Genomic DNA, 27,775 nt, shown 5'->3' on the forward strand with positions numbered 1-27,775 from the left:
AGTTTTACATAAATCCAATTTATGTCAAAATCGATTTTGTTTTTTTAGCATGGCTTGAAAACAAAAAACCGTAGGTACTTAAAGTGTTCATCAAATGTTTATTATCATTTACTATTTACGATATCATTTTTAAAATATCGTATTATAGTATTATTTTGCATGATAATGAATATAATGATTCAGTATAATATCCATTGATATAATAGTTATAGTTGTACGAAAAATGTATGTTTAAATGTTTAATACTTTTAGAAGGAAAGAATAATATGTTAGACGCGTACCTATTCTTCGTAAGTTACGAATCGTAACAATAACACTACAGTAATGAATAAACTGTGCAACAATGCCGACTGTGCCGATAAAAACAAATATTATGTGTTTTAACACTATACACATAGTTCTCAATAGCAACAGCAGCCAGCAATAAATGTTTATAGTTTTTGTATACGAAATACATTTTAACTCTAATACAATAGAACCTCGATTATAATCGCCAGTATCAGAACCAGATCCTTGACGGATAATCGAAAAGATTTTCGAAGAATTAGGTATGTGGGAAAAAAAAGTTTTAAGTTGAACAGGTTTAATCATAATTCATAACAGAAAATTGATCATTCGAGTAAAAATAAGTGTATCTATATCATAAATTGTAAAAGTCAAGAAAAATTTAACTAAAAAAGAACATTTTTTTGAGGGGGGGGGGTGAATTGACGACGCCGCGAGAACTTCTTTCGCATTGTCTCCGTGAATTAAAGGAAACCTAAAAATATTACATATTGGTTCTAATAAATTTAGTAAATGAGTTGGTCGTAGGTGGGTTGATTTGAAACTTGTTCCTTGAGTGTTGAAGACTCAAACCGCCATTGTAATCTATAGATACTAATAATAATATGCATATTAATTATTTGAATACAATATTCCTAACTTTTATTTATTATTGTACGTATTAACGATTAACTATTAAATATGATTAATTAAACATTGACCATTGTAATTTGTAGTACCTATTGTACGTTTGAGTTAGAATTCATCTTTTTCATAATTGGTTGGATAAATTAATATATTAATGTAATATTAAACCATTAATTATAAATACTAGATAAAAAACACATGAATTATTAAGACGACGCCATACCCGCATGTGTTGTCTCTGTCTTACTAACGTACATTATAACAAATTTTCGTTTAGCAGAATACACTTTGTGACGTTAGCTTTAATATTAGAGTAATATTAGAGTACCTATTATCAAATTTAAAGGTAAGAATATTATTTAAACAATGACATATAATTTTATTGATATTATCATTTTAAAATGAGTTATGAACATTTTAAATATACCTATTAATAAATTCTACATAGTACATAATATACCTAGTAGCAAAGTACAGAGAATATAACAAGTAGTAGTTCGTGATAATAATTAAATAAGGCATCTCGGCGGCCAGATTTTGCTATGTAAACAGTGATATCAGAGAATAGATGGTGGTGATATCACTGACAGATGAAAATATTGTTATCTATATTGTTTATCATCTCGGTGAGTGATATAAACCAATACATATAATACACATATTATACTAGTATAAGATCAATGGATATAAACCGTTTTTAATTTTTTATATTTCTGTCTTAACTGTGGTATATATTACGTTAAAATATACATTTTCAATTTTTTAGTATCTAGTACTCTAGTATGTTGTGTGTTAACTGTTAATATTAGACAACTGTATTACAAATCCACATTGTATTTTAATTGTTATAAAAGGAAATACTTTGTTTTCAAAATGAGTAGCAAAGTGGTAAACGAAAGTAGCATGTTCTATATTGACTTTTGTCCAAACTGTTCAAATATTCTTCACCTAGACGAGTATATGGGCGAGATGAGACAAAAATGTCAAGTGTGTCCATACTTCTCAGCAATCAAAAATGTCATGCTTGCTTCCCGATCATTTTATAAACTAAAAGTAAAAATTATTCATTATTATTATTAAATAATATAATATATATTTATTGTCTTTTCACCCGTACTGATGATTCTCATAAACTCACTACATAATCAAACACGACAAAATTGAATTGAATTATTGTGTTTAGCTTAACAGGCTGAATTTTTAGCATACTGTACAGATTAGGTTAGTAGGTATATACATGGTCAAAACCAAGCCAGCTTTGATTCAATATAAAGTCTATCACTACTACAGTCTAAATTACCCATGTCTAAACAATTTTTTAGCAATTTATAAAGATTTAAGACCTGAGTTTCATTTTAATGATCCTATTGATGGTTCATTTTTCTCCATACATACCATAATTAAATTTCGTGCTGAACTGTATGTCTATATTGGTTTTTGTATACACTCTAGATACTGTAGCTCATCGGTTCTCAAACTGTGGTATGCGAAAGACTACATGGTAGTACGCGGAGGGCCGTTTTGGATAATAAACCCATTCAATTATTTAATTCATATCTTATTTTAAAAAAACTAATAAATAAAAAATAATTATACTGTAGTGTAGTTGTAATGTTTTACTGCTTTATTATTTAAAATAAATGTATTTAACAATACAATTTTGAATTTGGATCGTTCCATTTTTAATTATTAGTGGTACGCGACTAATTGATAATATTCTTAAGTGGTACATAAATAAAAAAAGTTTAAAAACTAAGCTAATTTAATTCATTTCAGTTAATTACTGCATTCTTAATTTTTATCAATTATTTTGTATTATAATTTTAAAAATGGAATGTTCATAAAAATATGATATTATAATAAAACATACAATTTTTAAAACTGTACCTATTATTTATATATAATTTTTATTTTTATTTACCATATTTGTAATATAGCAAAAATTATATATTTATATATATATATATATATAATACTATTACAGTTTAAATTAAATGTTTAATGAAAATTGTATGTTTGTTTTGTTAAGATATATAATATTATTAATATTAGTTTTTAAATCCATGATAATAAAACTGTGATATTAGTATATAATGCAACTACTTAGCCCTAGAAATGTATTTTGAGCTTAAAAATTAAAATTTGTGTGGATAAATGTATATTTAATTAACATAGAATTTTTTTATATTAAATTGTTGATGGGCTATGTCCTATAATGAAAATTCTAAATTACCATACAGTTTTAGATTATTATGTTGAGAGGTATAATGCGCGAATCATTATTTAAATACTTTGCTTAGAGCTCGAAATATACTCGCCACACCACTGCATATACTGTACTACATATTTTATATTTTATAAGTTTATCATTCTATAATTTCTATCTCTATAATAATGTATTATAGTAGTTACTATTAAAATATTCTTCTTTTCAAATAATTTAATCTTAGAGGTTAAAATGTTACTGTTATCGAATTGGTTTGGTATTCCGACAACTTAAATTATTTTTAGTTGAAATTTTAATGTCTGTTTTCCCTGCAACGTCTAGACCAAGTATTTTCCTCGGGACAATCTCAAGATTTCTGTAAGATGTATGTGATTATTGAAAAAATTATTTTTATATTACTTATATTTCGATTATTTTATATTATTTAAAAAAGGGGGTTCAACGAAATTTAAACTATTTCTCAAGAGTGTTGTGGTCGTAAAAGTTTAGGAACCACGATATTGCTAGCTAAGTACTAGTATTTAAACCAGGTATAAAATTTTGAACAAAATACTATGAGCACCACACAAAAAACTTATTTAAATTTTACTGATAAAATACATATATAAATTATAATATATATAATACGCTTACCAAAATGTATATCATTAAACAGTTATAGCACAAAATAAAAATTATGTATATATATTTTTTTAAATTGTAACTTTCCAATGATCTGGTTGACCCACAGACTACAAAAAAAAGTCAATAGCCACATACTAAGCAATAAGTATTCCTAGGTCCAAAAACTGCTAGAACATTTTAGGTCTTTATTTAAGTCCTTAAATCAATCAAATCATTGTCAACAATATCAACCAATATTCAATGAGTCTCATTGAATCTATTTTCCATTATAATAGCAATAATATAACAAATGCATTTGTACCAATGTAGTATGCAAAGTTTTGGACACAACAATTATTATATTTTACATACAATCTTTTCAATTTTATTAAATACTAAGACTTTGTATAACAATTTAATCTAATTATATTTTTTAGGAAATAGACTCAGTTTTGGGAGGCAAAGCTGCATGGGAAAATGTGGATTCAATTGATGTAGTTTGTAATGCATGTAATCATGGCAGAGCATACTTTTTACAAGTTCAAACTAGATCAGCAGATGAACCTATGACTGTTTTCTATAAATGCTGTAACTGTGGACATAGATGGCGAGAATAAATTATTGACAAAAAACATATATACATGTATATATATATATTATAATACCTTTTTTTATTATTTAGATTTAAGAAAAATATTTAATTAATATTGTAATAGTATACTAAAATAAATAACACATAGTTCATAATTTTAAAATCAGATTTTTATTCTATAATTATTCTTTTATAGTTAAAACACTAAATAATTGTTGTTTTATTATTAGCAACAATCAAAAGAAAACAAAAATGTTTATTTACAAAGAAACTGTACATCAGAGTATCTACTTTAAGAGCTATAATTGCTGTATTCATTCAACCCGAGTGCAAAATATGGAAATAAAAATAATCAAATTAAAATTAAAAGTAACTTATGACAGCTTTACGATTATATAATATATTCAAACAATTTGATTTAAAAATTATCATAAAAGGACTTCATACCTGTTTCTACATGTATATGTCTTAAAACGCTTATGTTTACACTTACATTCAGAATAACTATTAAAAAGTAAATATTATGTCAATGTACTTTTATAAAAATAATAACATAATTGTACCGATTATAAGTTTACTATATAATGATAGAGATAACAACCATTGTATAACATCCTCTAAGGAAATCAGTCTCACGTTTTACTATGATTCTTGTGCATTGTTAGAATAATATAAATACCAACAACACAACAACATAGCAAGATTTAGCCCACTTTGGTGCTTATTATATTTCATTATAAATTAAGTTGTTAAAGCTAAAATTAATTAAACAAATTAAAATTTAAGACTAGAATGGTTTACACCACACAATGTCACGGTAATTTTATAAGCCCTATAAGTACACCTGAATAGTGGCACAGAATCCTTCTGTACACACTGGGCATTCGTGCATATCTGTCGCACATTTGACGCAGGCATATACATGTCTACAAGGTATAAAGGCTGCTGCCATTTCTTCTTTATGACATACTTTGCATGTCATTGGATCTAATTGTTCTTCGAAACACTGTGATGAACTGCACGGTAACTGTTCGAGATCTTTACCTTTTTCTTCATTCATTGATAAGTTCACTCTCATTGCCATAGTAAATGGTTGTCTACATACAGCACACTGTTCAAGTGTTATAGCGCACTGAATACAAGCAATTACATGGCCGCAAGGGATAAACGCTACTTTCATTTCTTCTTTATAACAAATTTTACACAACATAGAATCTGGCATTGTATTAGGGTCTCGCTGTTGAGAAAGATGTAGGTTTTCGTCAGATGATATTTTAATTTGACTAATATCAGAAATTTCTGACTGATCAAGTTTTCTAGAACAAAAAAATAAAAAATATATTCAATAATAATAAAAAAATGTATTGATTCATTAACAAATTAACAGATTAATAATTTAATAAAATGGTGCTTAAAAAAAATATAAAAGAAAGCTTTTTATGGTGTATTCTAATGTTAATTTAACAAGAGACATGCGATGAAACTGCACATTATGAATTTATTAAAATGATTGAAACAATTTGAGTGCATTGAAAACTAACTAATTAACTACGATTGCACGAAAAATAAGAAATTCAAGGTATAATACCTCAGTTTATGATGTTGACAGACAATGTGAATCCTGATTAAAACAAATAAAATAATTGTAACTTAATATTGTAATAATATTAATGTTGTTATGAAATATATTCATGAACTTCAATGAATAAAAATAAATGATTAACTAGATTCAAATTTCTACTTGTCAGATTTATTGAATAAAAATTTTGAATATTTATTAAAATAAAAAAGTTTTACTTGTATAATAAACACATACCTTTTTGTCGAGTTTACTTTCATATTATTTTCAAGATTAGACATATCTTTATGTTCAGCAATCAACTTGAATAACTCCTACAAGTTAATTTTAAGTTAAATTTCTAATATTGCATCAATAGTATTTGAGAAAATTATTAAATTACCTTTGTGTTGAATTTTGTGATTTCACTACTTTTCATACCACATGCTTTGTCAACAAAATTTTTGCCTTTATTCAATAACACATAACTACAACTTGATGACCATCTAGCATGTTCTGTCCATGGTTCATCGTCATCTTCCCAGTCCTTAAGACCTTGACTGCAGTAGTAACACAACATCTGGTCATTTGAACCATTGCCTAAAAATATTAAAACAATATGAATATAAGAGGTAAATTAGTATGATAATATATTATCATTTTACCTATATAGAAAAATCCAGCTTCACATAAAGTTTGAACATCTTGTTTCAATTTTATCAAACATTTTTCAAATGATTTTAAGCGTGCTTCCAACGTTGCAAATTCCTTATGCTTAGGAGGTTTCATTTGTTGCAGAATGCCCACAGAATCTAAAAAGTCTTGTACTTTTTTTGACTCATTATTAGACTGGACATCAGCTGGAGCAGAGCCGTAAAGACCACAAACATCATAGCCAGCTAAAAATACAATTAAATATTTAATTAATTCAAGCAATCTGTAAAAGTACTGATATAATACATGTTTATTATCTGACATAATCTGTAAATTTATCTTAATAAAATTTAAATGTCCTTCAACTTTTACTTTATTATTATTAAAATAAAAACATTAAAAACTAATCAATCATACAATTTTAAATTTATTAATAATTTATTTATAGGTTTCCCTAATATATAATTTAAAAACTCAATTTCACTAACTATATTTTTTGCCTTTTTAAATTTTATATTAAATTATAGTTATGTTATTAAACACACAAAATAATCTTGAAATCAATAACTTAAATTCCATATCAGATAATAAAAATGATAAATTTAGTTATATAGTTATTTAGTAATATATTTACCTGAGGAATCATTAAAAAATGGACATTGTGGAGACTGACGTTTATGTTCAACAGATGGGTCATCACCACGTTGCCAATAATCAAATTCTTTAGAACAAAACAAACATCTAACACGATCTTGTATGCCTAAATAATATAATCCAGCTTTGGCCATTTGGTTAGGTGTTATAAATTGTAATTTCCACACTCCATCAAATGTTCTCAAGCGATTTTCATATGTAGTCAAATCCCAAGAAGGTGTTTCATCAGACATTGATCTGGATATTGGTTCGAGTGGATTATCAGAAATAGACTCAGTTAAAGGATACGAAGTATTTAGAATGATTGGACATCCATTTGACATATGAATGATATTTTTTTCAAATTTTAGAATGTTTCCTAATGTTGGTGAGACAGCAGGTCTATGATTTGGGGATGGAGTCATCTGTAAAGCAAATATAAATATCACAATTAGTTCATCAATAAAGTAGGTAATAGGTATATACTTCATTAAAAAATATGTGATGTATTAAAATACAAAATTATTTTAATATTTATGAACTTAACATACTTAACATGACGAAACATAAGTTTATATCAAATAAATCTAATAATCAAACAATTCATGAAAAAATGAGTTGTACTATGTTTCAGAAACTAAATAGCTATTAGCTATATATAACTAGGACCTAGGTAGCTAAGCATTTTACGAGAACAAATTTGATTTTTATTTTTTTTATTATTAATGTGATACAAAAAATAAATAAAGAACTGTAAAAATCACAAGACTATTCTGAAAATGTTAATTTTCATAAATCTGATATTGCATTAATGATTTATAAATTATGAAAATTTAAAGTTTAGAATATAGGGATAAATAGAAAAGAATATAAATTGACTGTATCTATTTTTAGTTAATGTTTCAATAATTCACTAGTTAAAACTTAAAATATGTACCTGCCCATATTCATAATTAATAAACATTGTGCATAATATTAAATAAATGAACATCAAAATATTTTTTTAAGAATTTAAAAAAAATAGTCTGGTTACTAATTGAAAATGTAAATATTGTTTAACCCGATAATAATTAGAGGTGGTTATTCTAATACTATATGAAAACAGATAAACATAAGATTTTTAATTGTATACAAAGATAAAAATTTAAATTATAAATATTCCATAAAAAAATGACTAGTTTTTACTTAAAGAATCACTAAGTAAACAATTATACCTCCATAAAAACATTGGGAATAAAACAGCTTAATTATCATAGAGGAAAATAATGGAAATAATGTTTGATTAAAATATAAACTAACACTTATATATAATAAAAATGAAACTTAATTAAATTATTAAATTGTATAGTTTATAAGCAGTGCTGTAATAACCAGGTATGTTGCGTGTGTCAAATACATGAGCCCAGGGCCCCAGCATTTAATGGAGGGGGTGGCCCAAATGATAAAAAAAAATTAAAAGAGAAGGGGCCCAATTAATTATATTTACACACAGGCCCAAATTGGTGTAGTTGTGGCACTGTTTAAAAGTAAACATATATAATTATGAGCGACGATTATATAATAACCCATTATCAATGATCAACAAAATGTATGTCTATACAAATTAATTAGTATCACAAACTAATTTTATGTAGGTATGGCTACCTAATTAAATTAATATAATATGTACTTGTAATTATAGATACATTAAATAATTTTATTATGAGCTACGTGATTGTAGCATTGTACTATTGTATTTCAATTTCAATATTCAGTGGGTAGGTATGCCCATTTGCTTGTAAATAAAATATGATGCTTTATTCGGTTATTTTATATTATAAAGACCTTCAGTGCATTTTATTGATATTAACTATCAGGACCACTGGTAGTAGCACAATAACAACAAAAAGAAAACGATTCAATGGTCACAGCTGATAATAGCATTAATCAATATTGTTTTTTTTTTTTTTTTTTTTTCATAAAAGCCTCGACTGACAAAACAAGTTTTACGCGTTTGTCGCCTTAAACCGATTAGCCTAATGAAGTCAAAACGCAGAAAACACCCAATATCTCATAATAAATATTAGTCTTGTAGACAAAGAAATCGTCCCGAGCACAAACAGGCCTGTCAATTGATTCAAGACGATAAACAATCAACTTTCAGGAACAAACAATCGTTATAATCATTGTGTACGTTAATTTTAACATCATCGATATCATAAAATAATATGAAATATAATGCAAGATAAATCCATGATTATTCTGGTAGTCGGACCGGAAACGTAAACATCCGTTTCCGGTGTTTACGGTGTGCGTCGCATGGAGAAACACGAACGCAATGTGATTAGGAATTAATCGATAGTGCGGGCAAAATAAAGTCTCTACCCTATCACCCACATCCTGCCAACACAATAACCCGATCTATCACAAGTCGTCACACGCGAGTTGGGGACCCCCACCGGTTATGTTGGCGAAGGTTGCGGTGGAGGAGGTGGCGGAGAAGGCAACAGTCCACATCACCATACGACCGAATGTATGAGTGATACCAGATGGAACGCCTTATACGGCGGCCACGCAACAACCTTCACGAAAACTACCTATTATAGTTACGTAAATAGATATCAGCAGTTTTGCGCACACCCAACCGACAACGAAAATAATAACAACCACCAACGCGATCATCGATGTCGTACAAACGGTGAAAAAAATGGAAAACCGTCTCGTAAAGAAGCACAAGAAAAATAAATATAAAATAGAACACTCTACCTTGTGTGTGTGGCGTTTATCCAAAATATTGCGCGCGCTATGGCGTCGGACGAAAATAAAGTGTTGAAGTAAGTGCGGCGACGAACGAGGGGAAATTCGAACGGACGGTCGAAAGTATCCCCTTAAAAGTTTTGTCCTCAGATTTCGAAACGTCGAACAACAACACCTCACTGCGCCGAAACGATGGGGGCTTTTTGCATTATTCACAGCTGTTAAGTTTTTCACGGATATGTCGCTCGATACGAGTGACAACGACAACAACACCGACGGCGACGTCGGAGTGTCGGGAAACGGGTGGGAAAAACTGGGAACGGAATTACAGCGGGACGAGCATCGTAAACACACGGAGCTTGTCGGTGGCGGTAAGAAGTGGCCGTCGCGATTTCAGCCGTACTGAAACAACAACGAATAACGATCAACGATGAACGGGCAAGCCGAGAACCTCCGGCGCGCTGCCGTCGCCAGTCGTGTCGGACCCCTCTACACTCGGCTGTCGGCGAATAGGGAGCCGCGGAGAGCACGCGCGCGCGTCGGTCGATACCATATAGTAATAATACACAAAACCACGTCGTCGAAATAACAATGCGTTTACATTTCGGTTTTTGGGTACACTGCCTTTGCCCTTTGCACGCACACACGTTTACGGAAGAACGGTAACAATAAACAATATCGGTTTCAATGGCCTCGCAAGAATGACGAATAATAATATTGTAATAACGTATTATTATTCATTATCGTCGCGTTTCAATATAATATTACTACTTTTGTTTTTTATCGCGAACCTTAGATATCAGCAACGTAATAATAATAAAAAAAAAAAAGTCTCGTTTCTAAAATTCGCTTGCCCCTTTCACTGACATCGTGTTATGATCCTGCGCAGTTTCCTTGTTCCCAATCTGTAATTTTCCATTTTGAAAATGGCCATTTTAATTTTCCACTTTTTATTCGTGTACGCCATTACTTGTTTATTATACGGTGTAAATACCACTGCCTACTACGTGGTATCGCACGCAATGGATTTCCATACAAAAAACAACAGAATGATAAAAGCACGTGTTTATTATACCGATAAACACAGAATGTGTTTACGACGTATGCGCAATTATTTATTTAAATTAGGTTATAGCTGAAGTAAACACTAAACTCGAATAAACCGCAGATAAACATGATAGACATAACATATTGTGTCATTTTATAATTAATTATTATATTATTTCATTATACTAGGTTACGTGATGTACATAATTATTGCTTATACATAGTGTTCTACATAGAAAGAATAACGAATTTTTACGATACTACCAAACAACAGCGATTCAATCAAAAACATTCTAATTATTTCACAAAATGTATGATATTAAACCGAATTAATATTAAACTATTTTACCTTGGGATACCAGCTCTAGGTACCTCTCTATTTTACTCGTACACTAGAGTAGTATTACTATTGCAGTCTCTTGAAATGCATGTAAAGTGCAATTCTTGGTTGTATACCGGTCAATGTCAGACTTAACGAACAATTTTTTATTTGATACTTAATAATACATTTTAAAGCATATTATGTTAATTCGGTCACTACTGGATAACTGACTATTCGAATCTGTTAGAATTTAATTAGTTGGATGTTTATTATTCACTAATCAAATACAGATATGCGTGTTTATTCGTAAATCGTAATCATCTAATTGAAAAAATAATGTTATCTTCCAAGTTATTCCAAAGGTTGTCACGAACTCATGACTCATGTCCAAATAGTCGAACAGATTACATTCATTCATTTCATTCTCATTGTGTATTATATAATATTAGTGATGAAGAGAAAAAATAGCCTTCGAGTTTCGGCGCCAAGTCATTAATTTAATATTAGATGTACATATTTCATTGATTTCTTTGAAGGACTGATAAATGTATAGTTTTACAAAATTTTAAAATATAATATTTATTATATAGTATAATATTCAATAAATCTCGTCGTCCAAAATTCCAAACCCCCACGGCCCCACCATAATCATGATGACATAATAAATTGAAAAATCCTTTATTAGACATATACATTTATATATATATGATGTCACTATAGTCACTGATTAAAAAAGGTTTATAATGTTTATATTATTATCTACATTCTACGTACAACCCGATGATAAGACTAATGTGTGTGGTATTTCTCGAACCCTCTGAGAAACACGCTACTGCAATAGTGCAATTTGCATATTATTCTGTATATACAGTATCTACCTATGGTGGTACCTTAAACAGTGAATAGTTGACACGAAAACAATAATGTAATATAAATATTCCAGTGTATTACGTAATGTGTACAATAAATTGCCATTTGTCAACCACGTAATTAATGCAAGGCTGATAATAATTATTCAGTATTAATAGTTTTTACAATATTATTATTCTAGTGTTCTAAGAAGTTGCTAGAGTGTTACTACACTATGACGATTTTTAAATAATTATAAATTATACATAAGACCGGTATGTTTTGGGAATATAATATTTAGTAATCAAAAAAAAAATACGGTAAGGGGACGATTGAATATTAATAATATTATTATGGTGATTTAAAAATCAGCCTAGCCTACAGTATGGAGTAGATAGAGTTAATATATAACTATACATGAGTTTAATAGTATAATAGTATATAGGCCCTCCGGTGTGAGGTAACGGCGACGACCTACCACGTAGTTAGACAGCCGACATCGTCAGCTGGAAGACGGTAGGGGAAAAAACTAAAAATCCATTCAGAATTCTACATTATTCATTGTACAGAGCACAGTGTTGCCACGTTCTGTTTTCCACCAACGAACTCTGTAGTCTGTAATCTGTACACATTATGTTGCTCGAATACGTATGGTCGCGATACGGAGCCTTGAACACCAACAATTGAACGTGGGAAAACACAAAATTATTTATGTGTAATTATGACCAAATGGCTCATTAATAATCAGATGTTGTTTACAAAAATATAAAATACAAAAATTTCAACTATTTTTAAATTCAAGTACCATTAGCATTGTGGTCTGTTTAAAATAAAACCAATAGTTTTATAAAAACATTATATTGTGGCCTAGATAACAAACAACTACAAAACGATGCAATCGAATAGTCAATCGAGTCGTTTAATTAAATTAGCCTGAAAGCCGCATATACGCTGTTAATATCCACTTAAATCTAAATAGGCAATCGTACATGGAAGCAACATGTTTAAATGCAATTCCAATTTAATTAAAACTTTCTATCGCTATAGTGGTAATCGCATTTATTACTTAGTCGGCAGTCGCCACTAGTGCAGTGCCCATATATGAATTCATAATACCTAAATAGTACTTCATAGTTTCAATGGTTTTATAAATAATCAAAATTCCAATCAAGAGCATTCAAAATTAAAATTCTAAACATGTAAACAAAACGAAAAAAAATAGTTTAGTACACGTATTATTTTCATACACCATTGAATAAACTTGAAAATTAAAAATGTGAATATGTATTTTTAATTTCAAAACATTTATTTTTGCCAAATTTTACCTGTTTCTAGCAGATGGCTGACTAAAATTAACAATATTACACTATAGTCGGTTCATTAATTATAAATAGTTTGGTACAAATAAAATCTGAAGAGTGAAACGTCATTCGTAAATGGACCACCGACTGGAGCTAAAATGTATATTTATCTAAAAGTATAAGATCAAATTATTCAAATTTGCATAGTTCATGGTATAATTTTTGAATACTGTCTGAATGAAATTAGCTGCAATGATTTATCGATTCTAAAAAATTAGCTTTTTCCATATTTAGATGAGTCGTGAGAAAAAAAGACACCGCCAATTCCATTAGAAACTTTATAGAAAGAAAGCGATAATCGGGTAACCGGAATCGGTGTAAGAGTCATTCTGTCGTTGACCTGCTCCAACCTATATGTAGGAGCGAAGGTATGAGCTAAAAAGAGACTACATAGAAGTAATAGTGTAATAGTAATAGGCAGGAATCAGGAGGTAGTCGCGTAAAAATACGCTTTGCGGTATTGCGGAGAGAAAGTGCGCGGCCGACGACCGAGTTTATCAAACTCTCTATATACTGTTATTATTTTTGTTATTATACTTATTATTGTTGTTGTTATTACTTATTGTAGTCCTAGTGAAACAACGTTTGTTTAGAAACACACAAATGCATACTTAAAGCGACTATACGCCATGTTTATTTTCAGATCTTCTATCCCGATGAGGGAGGGTGTTGTAAATTTACGAAGGGGTATACCATAGGAGTAATAATAAAAGGAAATACAAATATCGAACAAATTTTTCTCCGGAGGTGGGTAGTACCCCCCAGTTACCCCCTGAAATAAACACTGATGGCACCATGCAGTCACACGGGCCACGGAGTACCCACAAAATCATAATAATGGTACAAGACAACTGACAAGTAGATCAATAATACATTGATTTTAAATATTTAATAGTATTTATTTATATATTTTATTATACTATTAATTAATGTTGTAATAAAGCAAAATACATTGGAGTATTGGACTGTAATACCGGCCTATGCCCTATAGTACTTTAATATTATAGAACCTAGTTGTATACTTGTATATAGTATTATAGTATATTACTGTTATTGTTTTAAGTATTACTAAAGAACAGTGCATTTGAATTTAGATTTAAAATATCTGAATTTCTAAATATATTATTCATACCTATCACCTAGCATTGAGGCATTGAACGTGTAATGAGCTGCGAGAAGTGGAAAAAATAACCTTAACGAAATCTCGTTAACCGTAGTCTGTAGAACTGTAGAGTATATTAAACTACCGTAGTTTCCGGGTAGAGTTCTTTGGTTCTGATGAATGCCAAGAGAAGAAAAACACCAAAAACCATAATAATAATAATAATAGAGCAGCTGATGTTGCGGGAGCTACGCGACGTGCTCCGATGTCTTCATAGATACATCCTCCTTTACTATAATATGATAATAGTAATAATTATTAATATTATATTATACAATGTGCATGTGCAATGATGGGGGAGATGTGTACTTGCACAACAGAAATGTCTAGGGACATCCGTAGAGCAGTTGTTCGGGTGAAAACCATCTGCCCCGGTGGCGCACGTCCGTCGGGGAACGTGCCGCCACGTTGCCGCTCGACAGTATGGAACCTAAACCGGTCGGTCTATTGACGCTGCGGCGAAAAGGCAACGTTGCACTCAGCGCCAGTCGCATTCCATAAAATTTTTGACGGTCGGATTATCGGTCGTCGACGGTTTGTTTATTTTTTTTCCCTTTTGAGTTTTGAGAATATAATATTAAACCCTGAAACACGGCCGGACCCTTTTCACTAATTTTATTTTTTATATTTAATGTGCCAAGCCTCCGGAGGCTGGGATGCAACTGCATTGAAACTTAAATACCGAACACTCTTGGTCGCTGAAATTGTATCCGCTATTCGAAAGAAATTGTTATTCAGACGGTTCAGTCTGTAGAAACTTTGTAATTTATTGCTAAAAAAACGTCCGTTATTTGAAGGTGTAACTATTTAAACGAGGTTTAAGTAGTTTTTCTGTAATATATGTATATTTGAGGCCTCAAATAAAAATAAATTTCATTTATAATTTGTCATTTGATGCACTAGTTTTTACAATGTTTTATAAAAGTAAATATGTAATTAAAAAAAAATAAACTTTTCCACAAGATACCTTTTAGCTTATGTTTATACTTTTAAGCCGAGTCACGAGTAAAGATAAAACAGTGTTCGAGTAGTTTCTTAAAATCCTTTTTTCTAGACCATTATTCTTAATTTTTTTCAAAGTTAAAAAATTTAGTACATCAACCTAGGTCTCAGTGCGGTTCACTCCTGTTTTTCGCCCCCCCCCCCAATTTTCATTTTATAGATTTACGTCTATCGTGTACCGCCCACCTAAGTAAAATACACTAGGAGTTACTAATGAAAATCAACCCCTTATCCAATGATTCCATTTATACAATATTAATGATATAATCCCACACGTAATGAGAATTTTAAATCGTAAAACTGCAGTCTTACGACGCACACGCGTATAAATACTTTTAACGATCGGCGTATAGACCTCAGGAGTGCTGTAGACGTGTCATCATTACTTATTAGCAGACAGCAGTTATAATAAAAGACAGTAAAGACAGGCGACAGTTTCTATCAAATCTCTATGTGCAATGTATACATAATAAGGATAATAATATGTTCTACGGATCTACATCTGAGTCGAATTGCATTAATTGCATATGAAACTCACGCACGTACTGTTATCCGCAAAAGAGGGTTTTTTTTCGTTCGTCTGATGGTTCTGTTCCTTTTCCATTGAAATCCGAACGTCGGACGGACAGTGTCGTATTTACGGTGGAAAGCTCAATTACGTTACTTGAACTTAATATGTTGAGCTCATACTTTCTTCCAATACTGACCAAGGTTATAAATTTTATAATAACCATTTGAATCATACTTTATGTACAATAAAAAAACAATATGATTTTATTATTTTTAAATTAAGACATTTTATTAATAGAATGGACGACGAAATTAAAGTACACTGTTCGGAAATTTACTTCTAATAAGTCTTCGCTGTACTTAAATTGTTTTTTCATTTATGATATATTATTACATTGATATCCCAATTTGTAATCAATTGAAAACCGTCTGAAATAATTTATTAGTTTTTATTTAGTGACCCGTGTATACAGAATGATTCATCAAGCTTGCTCATCCTCATTTTTACTTTAAAAATTAATTTATTGAAATTCTAATTTTAGAATTTTTAAGCTAACTTAAGAACCCCGATTTCAAATATTTAGATTTCTTGTATAATTAGAGTGTCCTGTGGTGATAAAATTGTATTTTATTCAAACAAGAACCAACCTTTTGTTACTGTGAATTATTAAATAAATTTAACTTTAACAAATTATTAAAAAACGTTTTTCTTTGTTTAAAAATTTAGATGAATCTAAATTCTAAATCAATATTTGAACAAGTTATTTCTGTGTTTCTGAATTATTAAATTATGTTTAAAAAGGAATAAAGATAGTTTTTCTTTTAAATGGCTTAAAAAATTTCAATCTGATGTACAATATGTAATATTTATTATATTTTAAATTGTGCGAAATATAAAATGTTGATTGATCAATGCTAATATGATAATCGTCATCTTAAAACTATAATCTTTCAAAACTATTATTTTAATAGTAAATTAGTATCCTCAGTAGGTGAATACATAAAGTAACACAAAATAATACAATAACTATTGTCATTAAAAATTCGATTTAGATAAACTAACAACTGGTATCGCCACATGATACTCCTTTAACAGAATGTAAAATCTAAAGAATTGAAAAATTACAATAAGATCATTAAGTGTGTACTAAAAATTCCAAGAATCAGAATTTATATAAATTTATTATTAAAGGCAAAAATGGGAATTAGCACTGACCGTACTTGGTGAATTACCCTAAATCATTATTAATAGTCATTAATAAATAATAGAATTATGGCTCTGTTTGGCTACATAAGTGATGGCTTACTCACATGAATGATGACTGATGAGTATATTTAACAGTGTTAATTATTTAAATAGTTAAATAATTAGTCAATAATTAGTAAGTTTTTATCATATTTACTTTTACTGAATAACCTATAACCTAATCTGAATAAGAAGACTGTTTACCGACTAGTGATAGCCAAATATTTGGTTGTTGGAACAATTGTAAATTATTATAATAAATAGTAATATAGTCCAATAGCCCATAAAGGTATGTATTATAATAAAGGTTTAGTTAGTATACGACGGCTAGAGTAGAAAAACATTAGGTATGACTGATACAATTATACAAATACCTATACTGTAAAAACCGTTAACAATGTATAATGTATATAATATATATCGATGTACCTATCTGTGTTACTATATTGTACACAAAACACAACGAGTTCTCATTTTATTTTCTTTGTGAGAATATTTATGTTATGGAGGAAAAGAATGGGTGCATTATTTTTTTGCGCGGGCATGTAAACCTGCAGTTTTGCAGACACGGAGTACAAAAGACGCGAGGAATTTTCCCGCAAGGGATTAAGTCCAAATACCCTCTGTGAATACTTTTTAACAGCATATACATGTATTATATAATATTATTATCAATACAAGCCACCGCGGATGTATTAAAAACTGCATTCCTAACTTCTCAGCTGCTGCTAGTCGTGCATGCGTGCGTGCGTGCATGTGCATCTACTATATTGGTAGGTAGGTGTACCATACAACGTAAATATATATGTAGACTATTGTAGGCTTTATAGGCATATACCTGAGACCAGACCCACCACGTACTACGTATAACACAAATTTAAAAACTGTTAACCCGGAGGAGGTCACGTTTGTGGTCTGCATTCCTTTCCACTTATCACACTGTTTATAGCTATATAATATTATACGCCATACACCTAGTGTCCCATTGCTACAGACGGGGCCGGTTCGTTTGATGTCAGTCTTACACTTTGGAAATCATCACGTAGCACTAGTAAAACGGTACTCGTTGCACTTGAATTTCAACTAGAAAACTTATAGAATAATAGTAGGTACCTATAAACAGTCACCGCGATGCCAGTGTAAAGTTTATATTAGTTATCTGCTGTGTGTTTATCGTACATAGTGTAGGAGGTAAGACCTACATAATATTTAAAAAGTATTGAACGTATAATGGTTTAATAGTATAATACATATTATTATAATATTCCATGTGTATTGCAAAATACGATATTTAAAATTCAAAACAATTCTATTGTACGAGTAGTATGAACTATGAAGTGATTATAGCCATGACTTCTTTTTCAAACTTTTATATATTATATTATATTGGATGTAATCACAAAATACTGTTATAAAAATATTACAGTGTTAATTAGCAGCTGTTACAAAGATAAATATAGGTATAGCCTATATGTATACCGTATATAGATAATAATAAGCTAATTTTGAAACTACACACAAATGTACATACAATATATTTATGTATATTATATACAAATAATATGTAGTAGGTAACACGTCTGCTATTAAATTGAGCAAATAGGTTATTATATTTTAATGAATTATTAATTAATTACAAAATAAATAATAAACAGAGTTAATTTTTTTCATATACATTTATAAAAATAACTCAATGCTCAAAGCAATGTTTGAATAATAATTTATACAAGCAAGTGCTACATTTTTAGATGATGTTTTTTTTTTTTAATAGTCGATATATTTAAATATATTTTTATAATTGTGTATTTAAATTGTGTCGCATACTGATCGTTCATAAATATTGTAAAATTATTCATTTAAATTATATGTCACTAACTCACAACTTATAACTTGCTAAATAATTTTTATTACTGAATTAGTGAATAGTAAATAATAAATATGTACTTAAATACAATACGCATTTATTCTAATTTCTAAGAAGAGCGGTTATGATGAGTTATATAATTTTTAATACTGTACAATATATATTATAATATATTGTAATATAATAATAAAACTTTAAGCGATGCAACAATACTATCGTCTATCGGAGTATGATTTAAACTAGAAAAAAAATAAATAATAAGCCTTATTGCCTCAAGCGACTTGATTATACCGTCTTTACCTAGTAATTAAATTATAAATTATGCGTAAGTGTACGGTTAAATGGCTTATCTACAGATTTTTAATGACCGCCTTTAGGAATCGAAACTCAAAAATCATTACAAACTACGACCTTATATAGTTTGTACTTGGTCTCTAAAAACGATTTCCATGAAATTATTAATTGAAATAATATTTCTATTATTTCATAACGTTTGAATGCCCCCGCAACAATGCTTATCATCATATAACATAATAATATACGTTGATGTTTAAAGAAATTTAATGATTCATTTTTCAAAGAATGAATATTAAAACAATAAATTTAGTATTTTATTTTAAGAAAATTCTCATATAATTTTTTATATCAATCAGTTTGTTTTATTAATACACACTCATACACGCGTATTATGTCTGTATTCTATATTTGTATGAAGTAAAAATACCATTAAAATAATATAAAATACTATTACGCCTGTTCCGCCTGTTCCGAGTATTTTAAACATAACTAATAACAAGAGTCAAGAAACACTAATTTCAACTTTTTATAGTATTTTTTAATAAATTATAATGCATCCCCCTCTTCAAATTATCACTGGAATTATTGTATAACACTTGACTTATCGTATAATAAATAGTAAAAGGTAAGACCCACGCGAGTGTTACTCAATGGACAATGATACAACTACAACACGAATATATGATAATATTGAATGCGCTGTAACGTTGTATCCTGTAGCACAATGCCACAATATTTATAAATAAATGTTTTAACTTTTAAAGTATACTCGTATTATATAATATTGAGTGTATAAATAAACTGGATAATACAAAAAAAAAAATTAGAAAAATATACCTTTCTGAATTATATTGATTTAGAAATATTTATTTTGTCAGTAAAAAGTATTTACTCGAAAACGTATATCATTTGAAAAATTCAAAAGTCTATCAACTATAAAGCTTAAGTATTTTTGAAATTAAATATTAAAATATTATTTTGAAATCGTATTTATTTTATAGTTGTAATGTATTTTATCAGAATAATATAAATTGGAAACGTACATATTTGTTTAGAACTATATTCCATAATTCAATAATGTACTATGTCATATTGCCAAAATAATGCTCATAAAAATAAGTCTTACGATTCTGATAAAATATAAGAGGCTAACTCTCTCATCACCAAAAGAAAAGTATTTCTATATCTTTCTTTATACATTAATAATAATTATTATAGTGTATTGCTTTGTCAAAAATATACTATTACAATGACATTTTATTTTATTTTAAAATTTATTATTATGTTAGATCTAGTAAATTAAAATTAAAAGTGGTGAATTGACTAATTAATAAATTTAAAGGTAATAATATTATCCGCGCTTTCATGTAGGTTTTTAATATATTTTAATTTTTAAGCAAGTGACAAGAAAATATTTCAATTTAACAATTTTTGTAACTTAAAAATTAAAATAATGTAAAAAAAACCATCTGAAAGCAGTAAAGCACAGATATTGTTCGTGTGTTTAATTTTTATAAAATATTAAAAGGTAAATTATCTCTACTAATAAAGGATTTTGCACATAATTGGAACTGCTAAACATACATTTGTTATATTGTATGTTCGTAAGATAGAGACAATCATATGAGTGTGGCGCCCTTTTAAGTTTTAATAATAATATTGTGCATAATAAGATTTATGGCTATTGCTCATTGATTATTTCGTTGAAAATTATTTTTAGATTTATAGTATAGTAGCGATTAGGTCAAGTGTTCCGTACGCTCCGGTGTTCGTAGAACGTCGTCGCCTTTGATTAATAGCTATCATTGCTAACTTTACTGTCGATGTAATTGAAATTGAAAGTTGAATTAGCGGTAAATGGTAATAATTTTGTATAAATATGTGTGTAAGTAGAAGTAGGAAAAATCATAAGCCTACGTACTCCCACCAAACATGAAAGTTGAGTTGGTGCCTGATAGAGATCCAGGGGTTGGTACTTGCAACTTATAGATTCTCATCAAAATAAATTTATAAATTTTTAATAATTATTACTCATTGGTCTCATTGATTAGTGACCTCTATTAGTAAATAAAATTTTCAGTTATCATGGAGTTCCTATTATGCGTTATATATATTTGAATGACTATCAGACTATGTACTCAGGTTTCAGATTTCGGAGTACACATATTCTACCTTCAGATAATGTTCTCATTCCAGTCATACCTACAAAATATACAATGGTAATATATATATATAGGTAAGTAATATAGTAATATAATATTCTATAAGTAAAGGTAACGCGTTTTACATTACTTATTCTATTGCAATTGTTGCACGTGCTAATGAAAAAATCCAATTATACCGATATAAAATATATTATATTGTAATTATATAATTACAATTATTATCGTATACATTTTGCTGTTGAAGTTATACAGCTGCCATATAGTCTTATTATATTAATTAATTAACACGAATTCACAATTATACAAAGGCATTATTGTAATTGGAAATTTTTCCAATATATCTAACCTATGTGATTATTGAAAAATATTTCATAATGAAAATGATTGTAAGAAATTTAAAAAATACTATACAAATAAAATATAAACGTACATTATAAATATATACAGGTAATTTTACAATTCAAGTAATTGCAAAGTTATTTTTGCAGTTATACATAATACATAAATGTCATATTATATAATATATATATTATATATACTTATAGTATTTTCTATTTATTATTTATATTATCATTGACTATTGCAAGGCGTTATATTTTTTACTTATATCTCCATTAAAAATATTCAGTTAATACAAACTGATGAAGCATCATAAGATAGACAATGGACAGTATCAACATTCAATCCTCATCTATATAATATGAAAAATAATTTATAAAATATTTGTTTTTCAAATTTGGTAGATATTATGTCAATGAAAAATATCAATTTTATTAAATTTTTTTTTTCATCTAACACATTTAGTATCCGATACGTAATTCGTAACAACAATTATAGTAATTATACACAAACAGATGTTAAGTTGAGACACCAAGACGTTTGTCTCATTCTTATGTACGTGATTTTGTAGTTTGTACTGTATCTGTTTATCTGTATGGTGGTCGGCGGGTGCACAAAGTTTCGGAATACGAGTACGTGTTGTAAAATTGATATGACATGTCTGGCGCTCATTACCATTATTATAATTTATAGTTATTTGTTATCCGTCAATCTGCACACATTATCGACGTCTTTTTCTGAACTAGTATAATATTATTTTATTAAATGTATGCTATTCTGATAATAATATATTTTACGTTAGTAAAATGAAATCGTCGACGGATGTATAGTTAACGACATTATAAACAATGATATTTATAGTTATTATTACAAACATAAATACGAGTAAACAAAAAAAAATCAATGCATTATCTGAAAAACATTTTTTTTGTCAAAAAACAATTTAATAAGTTGATTGGCCAAAATCAAATTGAACACGCACTGTCAGAGGGAAAACGTTAAAAAAAAAATTAAATAACTAATAACTAATAATAACTAACTCACTCTCTATCTCTAACTCAAGCTATTTTTAAAAGAGATAGATAATTAAGTATTGTAATTATCAAATTATGTATAGTAATTTTAAATTTTTATTGATAAATACAAAAAAAAAAAATAAATAAGCCAATAAGCGTACATGTATGCTATTATTAAAAACATTTAGTCAAATGCTTTGTTTACACATTGTTGTTATATAATTATGCTTTTCATCTGAACTTAGTTTTACTACATGGGTCAAAAACAATTATAGCAATTATAATATTCATAAGTGATCTAACAATGTTTCATACTTTTTTCTTAAATTTCACCAAAACAAAGTTAATGTCTTCGAGTACAGTTGTAATGATACCAGAAAGTTGTGAAACTATAGATATAACTATCCAGAAGCATACTAGGAAGTGTCAGGCTCAGTGAAAAAGTAGGGTTAAGTGGTTTGCGGACTAGAAGTGGGCAAAGGGCTTAGCTCATCCAAAATTATTAATAACTCCACCAAAAAAAATTTATCAAATAGATATTGACTATGATGTATGAATATATGACATTTTATGTATTTTTAGGTACCTTTATTTTGTTGTTAAACAGATCTAATGTATTTATCGTTTTAATTATATACAACGTTTCCATCACCAGTTTTAAATTTATACTATTTCCAAAAAGTTATTGTATTAAAAGATTTTTAAACTTATTCCAATTTTTTTTTTTAAATGATTATCTGGCCACTAACTTTTTTTATCAAAGACTGGTGGGTTACACAAAGACTTTTAATTTATTATTATTATAGTTATTTTAACATGTACATTTGAAAATGTTGACCATTTGCGATTTTTTATGCACAAATAAGCAATACTAAGATTAACATTTGGGTAGCCTTTTCCTAAAGGCTAAGAAGCTAGTATGAAGCTAGTATATATAACGATAGTTACTTTTTTTATAGACATTGACATTGTTTATTATATATTTTATAGCTGATTTAAAAGATGTATACTGTAAGAGCTGAGTATAGTTGACCAAATAGTTACAGTTGATATTATGCATTTCTGTCACAATTATTTTATTCAAGTGAAAGGAATAATAGTGCACTATGCATTGAAACGAATAAAGACATTCTTAAGAATACCATGAATCATGATCAATTAAAAAACGTGTGCACTTTGGTTAGGTTAGGCACTTAACCTATAGGACTCTTCACTCACGTGGGTTGTTACCGTCTTGTAAATGTAGAATATAGTAAGAATCTATATTATTTAAATATATTCTGTATTTTTGTACATTTTATATATTTTTTTAGATTTTTATTATATTATTAAAAAATACTATAAGTAATAATATTATAATAGGTAGTACGAATAACTTACTACTTACTCTAAAAAACTATTCTAAATCAAAATATTGTTTTATGTTTTGTTTTTGAAGAAATGTTAAGCTTTTGTTTGTAATATATGCTGGCTATTCAAATTTAATACTTTTAATACTCTTTATTTTAAAGAGAGAGCAAATTTATTTTTATATTTTTCTACCCATGTTTCGTCTCTGCAACTATATGATTTAAATGAATATGATTAATTTTTATAATTGTTAATAATGTTTCAATGTCAAATATTACCAAATGCTACAAGATAAATCGAATTTTAAATTAGGTATACTTCTATTAAATTCTTAAATATAGTTATAATTGTTAGGTTAAAATGGTTAAAATTTAATTTTTTGATCGGACAATTTATATTGCTAAGATAAACAACATATAACTGTATTATTAATGAATAATTATTATAACTTATAAGTTGTTATTGTTATTAACTATTAATTATTGAGAAACGTACAGTATTTTTTTCAAACTTATTTACTTATAAGAATATACGAAGCGCAATTTTCTGTATTAATGGTGCAATATAATGCATTAATATGTCTTCAATAATATTATATATTTTAATATATTCTATGTTTCAAAATTTTAAACATCACATCTTATATTTGTAGTCTGTAGGTATTGGCTATAGGCGTATAGTTTTATTCTACTCATCGATTCTAAAATTTACATACACAGATTCTTGCCAACTCGTATTCGTATTTTTAAATGTTATCAAAAATATGGTTAAAACAACCTATACAATTAGCGAATTATGTGCATATACATAATTGTTAGTTACTGCGAAATATGCACATATTATATTTGCTCATTGTATTGAATTCTTGTAAATACAGGGTGTCCCGTGATTGGCGAAAAATACTTAAAAAATAATTATCGTGATAATAATATATTTATAGTATACACTATACACACAACCACGCCCATTTAAAAATATGCATATTAAGGCGCATTATATACATTCATAATTTTAAAAATACACGCGTTCGCGTTCGGTGTGACACACTGCAGGCTCATGTCAAATATAGCTAGAGACCATCATAAAGGTTTATGATAAATGATAATTTTATAATAAACATAGCACGTAGCGGATACGAACGTCGGAAGTGACACTCCCCATTGCTACGCCACACAAATGCATATTATAATAATCGCGGGTGTATAATACTACAGTCGATATAGAGAAAATAGGAATAATACCCGTGTGATCGTTGATAGGCCGACAGACCCTTCACAAAGCAAACCATTCCACGAGTGTATAGATTACGATTAGACGACACGTGATACACCACCCTACTTAAACTTTACTTTATTAGTTTTCTGTATAGATTTTATGTATATGCACACGCATTGGGTAGTTGTGTATATGATGGTAAATAATTTTATTCTAATCCGAAATACTGTTATAAACGTATGTTTATCGGGTCTTCTTTGAAGGTAATAAACTAATAACTAATATAAGTACCTATTTGTATAATTTCAAAATGGGAATAATATAATTCCTTTTTAATTATTATTATTTAATTTTTGGTTCATCCACCTACAACCTTTAGGTTCATTTGTAATAATTATATTATAATTAATTATAAATCATTACAACCTATATTTTAAATTAACAATATTGACTATTGATAAACGATAAGAAACATTAATCAGTGTCATATTATTAAATATTTTTGTTCTTATATGTATATTCAATTTTTTTTAAATTTTCACGTGTGATGTTTGGATGCCAATTTTTATTTACTTATAGTTTTCTTCTTGAAAAAAGGAAAAATCGTTTAATCCCCTTGTACTCTAATAAGTAAATATGTATTGCATCCTAATAATACCATTGCTAATTTGTCATGTAATTTTAAATAAACGACAATACATTAAGATAATATTGATTATTACACGAAATAGAAATGTAGAATAAAGTAGGTATGAACTATGAATGGATTGTATATTTTACACGAACAACCATGGAAATAATGTTTGTTCACCATTCGCATTATGAAACATGATGGAGAGCGGTGTTAATATTTAGTGTTTAAAGTTTAGAGGTTACACTAATTAAGTTCTGTATAATATAATAACCCAAAGTCAAATTCCGTTAGGTTAGACACATGTCTTTTCACTATTACTTTCAATACCTATTTTTTAATATAAATACATTAGGAATATCTGAGAATAATTAAAAAATATGTAGTATCTACCTATTCTAATTATAATGTAATTAATGTATGTTATTTAAACTGAAGTAGAGATTAAAATCATGACTGACAACAATAATATTTATATATCTATGTAATACCTAACTGATAAATATACATTTCTTAAAAAACAATAATATATTATTTTGTGTATGACTTGATTTCAGAAATATTCATAAATTAAAATATATATTTTAACTATATTTAATAATTTGCATGTATAAACTCACCCAAAGCCGCAAAGCTTGTTGTAGCTGAATACTTGAATAAATTGTATAGATTGCGGTACACTGTCTCGAGATCGGTTGTGTTTGTCTCTTCTAGGGATTAACTAAAAGTGTATACTAGCGACATAGACGCCTAGTGCTTTAGTGCATGCGAACAGCAACTAGTGCATATTTGCATTAGGTATCATTAATAGTACACACTGCACACAATACATAGATATCGTCTTTGGATGACGTCAAGTAAACCTACATATTTTTAACTCTATAGGAAATGCAGTTTAATGTGCTTAATAAATTGCATAAATTGCATTCTCAAGGTCAAAAATTACCTACACAAATTTGTTTTCATTGAAATTAAATACCTGTGCTGCAGCTTGCAACCGTTATTGCATCTTGTCACATCAGTCCTCGTCTTCTTTCAATTGTGCATTATAATTAGCGTTGTTGTGTATGCCGTACAGCGTGTAACATACATTATTATTAAAAAAAAAATACAAGTATTATAGAGTAGAATATATCGCTTCGAGCAAATAAAGTTTATTAGGATTTATAAATATATTAGTAATGGCAATAAGCAATATTCTAGGTACTAATTAGTTAGTTATAAATAGTAAAAATAAATATTTTTTTCCTAATCATTTTAGAGTAAACGCCAAGCTGGTTATCAAAATGCTTAAAGTTGTAGAACTAAATACTGCTATATAAGTAGGAAAAAATCCTACATATTATAATAAATTTTATAATATATTAATATTATATAATATTATATGGGTATAAATTATATAGAATATAGAATTATATTTTTATCGTACTAGAAAAAACACAATTTTTACATTTTAATATAAAATTTAGTGACTAAACAGACTA

At 28.3% G+C, this 27,775-nt stretch overlaps 2 protein-coding genes across 4 annotated transcripts; one reads left to right on the forward strand and one right to left on the reverse strand.

Moving 5' to 3' along the window:
* The first annotated feature begins 1,785 nt into the window (after positions 1–1,785).
* On the forward strand, positions 1,786–4,448 carry LOC113556325 (DNA-directed RNA polymerase III subunit RPC10-like). Its single transcript, XM_026961196.1, has 2 exons — positions 1,786–1,965; positions 4,180–4,448. Exons 1-2 carry the CDS (start codon positions 1,786–1,788, stop codon positions 4,357–4,359), a joined length of 360 nt encoding a protein of 119 aa, XP_026816997.1. The 3' UTR covers positions 4,360–4,448.
* Positions 4,449–4,482: 34 nt separating this feature from the next.
* On the reverse strand, positions 4,483–27,059 carry LOC113556324 (putative inhibitor of apoptosis). 3 transcript variants are annotated; one of them, XM_026961194.2, is made up of 7 exons: positions 26,912–27,059; positions 7,181–7,604; positions 6,558–6,791; positions 6,296–6,492; positions 6,151–6,227; positions 5,923–5,955; positions 4,483–5,650 (listed from the first exon to the last, which is right to left on the reverse strand). In XM_026961194.2, exons 2-7 carry the CDS (start codon positions 7,602–7,604, stop codon positions 5,167–5,169), a joined length of 1,449 nt encoding a protein of 482 aa, XP_026816995.1. In that variant the 5' UTR covers positions 26,912–27,059; the 3' UTR covers positions 4,483–5,166. The 3 variants fall into 3 exon arrangements, with proteins under 3 accessions (XP_026816995.1, XP_026816994.1, XP_026816996.1); XM_026961193.1 differs by lacking the exon at positions 26,912–27,059 and adding an exon at positions 9,925–10,369; XM_026961195.2 differs by lacking the exons at positions 5,923–5,955; positions 26,912–27,059 and adding an exon at positions 9,925–10,369.
* Between the last annotated feature and the right edge of the window lie 716 nt (positions 27,060–27,775).

This window comes from Rhopalosiphum maidis, chromosome 1, assembly GCF_003676215.2.
Source record: "Rhopalosiphum maidis isolate BTI-1 chromosome 1, ASM367621v3, whole genome shotgun sequence".
NCBI lineage: Eukaryota > Metazoa > Arthropoda > Insecta > Hemiptera > Aphididae > Rhopalosiphum > Rhopalosiphum maidis.

Bases quoted from the DNA above. Each gene is read 5' to 3' on its own strand.
- LOC113556324 (XM_026961194.2), bottom strand. From the start codon at position 7,604: ATGACTCCATCCCCAAATCATAGACCTGCTGTCTCACCAACATTAGGA. The intron at 6,792-7,180 runs GTAAATATATTA...TTGTATTTTTAG, and splicing joins ATTTTTTAATGATTCCTCAG to CTGGCTATGATGTTTGTGGT. The intron at 6,493-6,557 runs GTAAAATGATAA...TAATATTTTTAG, and splicing joins AGCTGGATTTTTCTATATAG to GCAATGGTTCAAATGACCAG.
- LOC113556325 (XM_026961196.1), top strand. From the start codon at position 1,786: ATGAGTAGCAAAGTGGTAAACGAAAGTAGCATGTTCTATATTGACTTT. The intron at 1,966-4,179 runs GTAAAAATTATT...TATATTTTTTAG, and splicing joins GATCATTTTATAAACTAAAA to GAAATAGACTCAGTTTTGGG.